At 48.6% G+C, this 6,117-nt stretch overlaps 1 protein-coding gene across 1 annotated transcript; it reads left to right on the forward strand.

The window, feature by feature from the left end:
• The first annotated feature begins 2,905 nt into the window (after positions 1 to 2,905).
• On the forward strand, positions 2,906 to 5,831 carry LOC122140325. Its single transcript, XM_042743388.1, has 2 exons — positions 2,906 to 4,925; positions 5,538 to 5,831. Exon 1 carries the CDS (start codon positions 2,906 to 2,908, stop codon positions 4,370 to 4,372), a length of 1,467 nt encoding a protein of 488 aa, XP_042599322.1. The 3' UTR covers positions 4,373 to 4,925; positions 5,538 to 5,831.
• The last annotated feature ends 286 nt before the right edge of the window (positions 5,832 to 6,117 follow it).

Here is a 6,117-nt window from a genome sequence, read left to right on the forward strand (position 1 = left end):
ATATAGTATGTCGGAGGTGCCAACGGTCTGGCCATTTTGCCCGAGAGTGTGATGGAGAACGTGTTCTCCCTCACGCTCCAGCAGTGGGTACATCTTCGACTGGGTCTAGGCAGTTTCGATCTTCACAGCCGTCGGAAACCTAATCCCCACCGGGCTGCGGAGTCACAGCGCGGATGGGGAGTCATTTGACTCAATGTTGTAAACCGTCTAAATTCTGTCTCTCGTTTGGTGTCCTCCTGTCCTTATCTTAATGTGCTCATCGGTGGTGTTCAAGTGCCATGTTTAGTGGATACCGGTTCCATGGTGTCCACGATCACCGAGAGTTGCTTTTTCACCAGTATTTTGAACCATGGGGGCAGGAGCGTCTTAGGTCGTGTCAATGGTTGCAACTTACCGCTGCGAATGGTCTTGCGATTCCTTATATCGGGTATATGGAGCTCGATGTCGAACTTTGTGGTAAAGTAGTACCGGAGTGTGGAGTGCTGGTTGTCCGAGATCCTCCTGGTGGCGCCGGTGGACATGTCCCGGGTGTTTTGGGGATGAATGTCCTTGGCCGGTGCTACCAGGAACTTTTTGGACAACATGGTACATCCCTTTTTGACTTACCGGTGGTGTCACAGGCCCCTAGCTCCGTCACAAAGGCATTACAACATTGTAGTAAGGTTAGTGTCCAGACCTCTGTTGATCGTGTTGGGGGGGTTAGGGTGCGGGGGCGGGGGCGTGTGTCACATTCCAGGTGGTACCATGAAGCTGGTAGCGGCAACCTGCTCAGAACATTATGCTTCCGGTCCCGTGCTGTTTGAGCCTCCAGATTCAGGCTTACCTGCTGGTTTTTGGCCTCCCCCGCACTGGTTCAAGTGACCCGGGGCACGGTGTATATCCCGGTTGTGAATGTGGGTACCACTGAGGTGATTCTTTACCCCAGGACGTCTTTAGGCACATTGAGTGGTGTCTTTGTCATTAGTTTGCCAGAAGGGATTACTGAAGTAAGGTCCTTAACTGCTACTGTAGGCTCCCATAGTTCCTTGGTCCCCTCTACTGTGGAGGACCAGATTGATGCCATAGATTTGTCAGTTTTGGCTGGGGAAGAGCAAAGCCGGGTCCGGGCTTTGCTTCACAAGTACAAATTTGTGTTTTCAGCCCATGAGGGTGATCTGGGGTGCACTAACCTCTTGTCCCATGATATTCCGCTTCTGGACGATACCCCTGTCAGGCAACGGTACAGGCGTATACCACCTTCGGAATATGAGGTAGTAAAGTCCCACATTAATCAACTTCTTGAGGCACAGGTTATCAGGGAAAGCTGCAGCCCCTATGCGTCTCCCATTGTTTTAGTTAAGAAAAAAGACGGTAGTCTACGAATGTGCGTAGACTATCGTCAACTTAATTCTAAAACTAGGAAGGATGCCTTCCCTTTGCCCCGTATTGAGGAGTCCCTTGATGCCCTGACTGTGTGCCCGCTGTTTCTCCACTATGGATTTAGCCAGCGGGTACAATCAGGTACCTGTCACTGAAGTTGACCGGCCTAAGACTGCTTTCTGTACCCCATTTGGCCTATTCGAGTGGAACAGGATGCCATTTGGTCTCTGTAACGCTCCCAGTACCTTCCAACGTCTGATGGAGAGGTTGTTTGGTGACCAACAATGCCAATCTTTGCTCTTGTATCTAGATGACATTGTGGTGTTCTCTTCCTCGGTGGCTCAACATCTGGAGCGTCTGGAAGTGGTCTTGGGTCGGTTAGGGGCTGAAGGACTAAAATCCAAGTTAGGAAAGTGTGCCTTCTTTCAACGTGAGGTAAAGTATTTAGGGCATGTGGTGTCGTCTCAAGGTGTGTCCACAGACCCAAGTAAAATTGAAGTGGTAGCTCAGTGGCGCACTCCTACAAGTCTGTCCGAGTTGCGTTCGTTCCTGGGTTTTGCCAGTTATTACCGCCGTTTTGTGGAGGGGTTTGCCAGGTTGGCGGCCCCTCTGCATAAATTGGTGGCCGAACTGGCAGGGGGCAAGACAAAAAGAAACGTAGAGAGGTGAGTTCTAACGGTGCCTGGGGTGAGAATTGTCAGGATAGTTTTGAAGCCTTAAAGAGGAAACTCACCTCTGCCCCTGTGCTTGCCTACGCAGATTTTACTTTGCCATTTATTCTGGAGGTTGACGCTAGTTTCAGTGGTCTTGGGGCAGTTCTTTCCCAAGAACAGGGAGGAACCGTGCGGCCAATTGCATATGCCAGCCGCAGTCTTAGGCCCACTGAGCGCAATATGAACAACTATAGCTCTATGAAATTAGAGTTTTTGGCGCTCAAGTGGGCCATGGCTGAAAAGTTCCGTGAATATTTGTTGGGGCACAAATGTGTTGTTTTCACCGACAACAATCCCCTTAGCCATCTATCATCGGCAAAGCCTTGGGGCGACTGAACAGCGTTGGGCAGCACAACTTGCAGCTTTTGATTTTGAGGTGAGGTATCGATCAGGCAGATGTAATAGAAACGCAGATGCTCTGTCGAGGCAGCACCCACTCGACTCTAGCATGTTAGGGGACTTGCTTCCAAGCACTGCAGTTCCTCGTGCTGTACAGCAGGGGGCTGGTACGCAGGTAGCTGTTCAAGCCACTCAAGCGGTGATCACAGCCCTGCCCAGTTATACCACTGCAGAATTGAGCTCTTTGCAACAGGCAGACCCTGTGATTAATGAAATTTTGCCCTTTTGGAAACGAAAGGTGTTCCCTAGAGCGGAAGAACGCAAACGGTTGTCTAGGCTGGGATTGATCCTGCTTCGTCAGTGGGATCGGTTCATTGAGAGAGAGGGTGTATTGTATCGACGAGTGTTCCGCTCTGATGGGGGTGAGGAGTGTTTTCAATTGATTTTACCCACTACCTTAAAATCTGAGGTTTTGAGGCAGCTTCATCAGGAGCATGGGCACCAGGGGAATGAGCGTACCACTGAGTTGGTACAGCAGCGGTGCTACTGGCCTGGAATGTCCTCAGAAGTGGCACGATGGTGCCAGGAGTGTGAAAGGTGCCAAGTTGCTAAGCATGGGGGTCCCACTGCCCGTAGTTTTTATGGGCCATTTGTTGGCATCAAGACCTAACGAGATCGTAGCCATTGACTTTACTGTGCTTGAACCCTCTCGTTCAGGAGTTGAAAATGTCATCGTGATGACTGATGTCTTCACGAAGTACACCATGGCTATTCCCACACGGGACCAACGGGCGGAGACTGTGGCCCGGGTTCTTGTGGCCGAGTGGTTTTACAAGTTTGGGGTCCCTGGTCGGATTCATTCCGATCAGGGCCGTAACTTTGAATCCTCTCTCATCCAGCAGCTCTGTCAGTTGTACAAGGTCGAGAAGTCTCGCACTACTCCTTACCATCCGGCTGGTAATGGCCAATGCGAGCGCTTCAATAGGACGTTGCATAATCTCCTCCGTACATTGCCTGTTTCTCGGAAGAGGGACTGGGTGTCTTGCCTTCCACAAGTACTTTTCTGTTATAACACCACCCCGCATCAGACCACTGGTGAGTCTCCATACTTCCTAATGTTTGGGCAAGAACCACGGCTCCCAGTTGACTTTTTGTTGGGCAGAGTCCAGGAGGTGGGGGTAGGTAATGTTCATGAGTGGGTTGTGGAACATCAAACTAGGCTCCATGTGGCCTTTGAAGGGGTACGTGATCGGCTAAGGGTGGCCGCGGAGAGACGTAAAACACATCATGATCAGAATGTGCGGTGTGTGTCACTTGAGGAGGGCCAGTTGGTTTACCTCCGTGAGTGTGGCATGAGAGGTCGCCATAAGATCCAAGACTTGTGGAGCCCAGTTGTGTATAAAGTAGTGAAGGCACCTGTTGAAGGGGGTTCAGTATATACAATTGCACCGGTTGATGAGTTGGGTAAGGTAAGGCATGTTCATCGCTCTTTGTTGAAGGCTAAGATTTTAGGGGACCGTCCAGTTTCGAGCCCTCAGGATAGGCCTTTGGTGGAGGGGGCGCTGCCTTTAGAGGATGAGCCAGACGAGGGCGATTTGCTACTGTTTGTCCCTGAAACCCCCCAGGCTCAGAGTCCGGCTGTTAGTAATTTAGTCCCTGCAGCTGTCCAAGCTCCCTTGGATATCTTGGACCCTTGCCCCCCTGTGACGGTACCTGGGATACCAGTAGCCCAAGGACAACACCGTTCTGGAGAAATGGGTCTCGCTCCGGGATCTGTTACTGTGTCTGTAGGCCCACCAGGCACTGAGGTAATGGCTTTGCGGAGATCAACGAGACCCAGAGCAGGCCAGCACTCCAATGTCCATCACCTGCCACGGTCAGTGGAGGTGCCTGGTGAGGCTGTGCCCCTAGGTGGGTCTGTCTCTAGTGGGATCTCTGTCATTTACAGGCCTTGGAATTGATAAGTAGGGTTGCCGTATTCTATCGTCGGGGCGACGATACAAAAAAGTAGGGGTAGATTGTGGCAGATTAGTCAGATCCTCCCTGTAGTGATGTCATGTTATTGGTAGCCTATCTTCCCGCAGGGAGGTGTGTATAAATGGCTGTTTGGTGCGGGCCGGATGTGCGTCATCTGTTCTGTGCCTGCGCTCTTCCTGTTTACCGGCATTCAACAGAGGTCTGTGGTTAAAACACAGCCGTTTGGGCATTTTAACACCGCTTGTGTCATTTTGTGGGGCTTTGCGTACACTGGAGAGTCTATTGTAAACAACCGTTACGTGCGGTCTGGCTCGTTACACTGCCTAGTCCCAGGTACGTAAGATTTAGTATATTGCCAGAGGTTTTAGGTGATGTGGTGTGGGGGTCAGCTATGTTTATCTTTACCGCAGCATTCCCGTGTGTTTACCGTTTGAGTGGGGACATCCAATATATGCTGTTTGGCATCTACTTCATTTCTATCCCGTGGATACTGACGTCAGCTCTGCTTTCTGGTGTGGCAAACGGCTGCGTTATTTGGTATGTGTGTTTATATTTCCGATTGCTGTTCATAAACTATAACTAGTTTACTAATCGTCTTCTTATCTGTTAGGGGCTAAGACTGTGCGTGCTGCATTTCCCTACTACATATAGAAGCACTCTGCTGTTTTGTTCCTGCTGGATTTGCTTTCGTTTCTTTTCTGTATATTTTTGTTGTGTGTGTTTTCATCATTTTGTCCTGGGTGATTTAGCGCGGCCCGATTTTGGAGTTGTTGGTTAAAACCTGCTCCTACTGTGACTGTATTTTAAAGATCTTTTCCTCGTACGTTGGGAAATAACGAGTTCAAGGGCCGCGCTCATTCAGATATTTATTTCTTCATTTTCCCTTTGTGGTGTTTCTCATTTTGGACCGGTTCAGAATGCTGAGATTTTCTCTTGGACATTGTTGTCTTTAAATTTATTTTCCTTTTCCTTTTGTGGTATTATCTAGCTGTTTAAGCTAGAATTTATTTCTTTTCTTTATGTTGGAAGGGTTTCTTTTGCTCCCCTGCATTTAATAAGAAGGGTTTCTTTTGCTCCCCTGCATTTAATAAGTTTTTATTGATTAATTTCTATTGATTTGATTTATTCTGTTTTGTATTACAATTGCAGGAGCTGTGTGTCCGACGGCAGTGAGGCTTTCCTTCACCGTGTGCTGTGTTATGCTGTGTGAGCACCACTGATAAAATCACGGGTATTGGAGTGAGTGTGTGTGTGTGTGTGTGTGCACTTAGTGTGATTCTCCTCTTTTGCTCCCTCTCTTAGCCCATTTGATGCCAATAGGCTACAGCTCCGAAGTAAATGTGAATCCTTATTGTGGATTGTGATTTCCAGCTTAGTAATTGGCTGGGTGACTATTATTCCTGCATTTTAAACTTTTGTACTAATAAACAAACTCTATTTTGCCTACCCACGTCTCTTTCTCATTTTATTCAGTGGAATGAACCTGGGTTCCTTATAACATTTTAAGTGAACTGTGATTCCCTGGTATAGTCCCAGGGTGGCGTAGTCTATTGTATATCTCTTGAGTGTTGAATATTGCTGCAAAAAGACCACTTTGCCACACTATCTTTAAAACATTAGGTATCCAGACATGGGCATTTCTGTCCCATTTGCAGATGTGGATAATTTATAAAGAGACCATGGGAGTTGGTTCAGTGAAGAGCTGTTGCATACAAATGGGAATAAACCC

This window comes from Cyprinus carpio, chromosome B18, assembly GCF_018340385.1.
Source record: "Cyprinus carpio isolate SPL01 chromosome B18, ASM1834038v1, whole genome shotgun sequence".
NCBI lineage: Eukaryota > Metazoa > Chordata > Actinopteri > Cypriniformes > Cyprinidae > Cyprinus > Cyprinus carpio.

What these genes read in the sequence shown, in the direction of transcription:
- LOC122140325 (XM_042743388.1), top strand. Translation starts at nt 2,906, where the DNA reads ATGGGCACCAGGGGAATGAGCGTACCACTGAGTTGGTACAGCAGCGGT.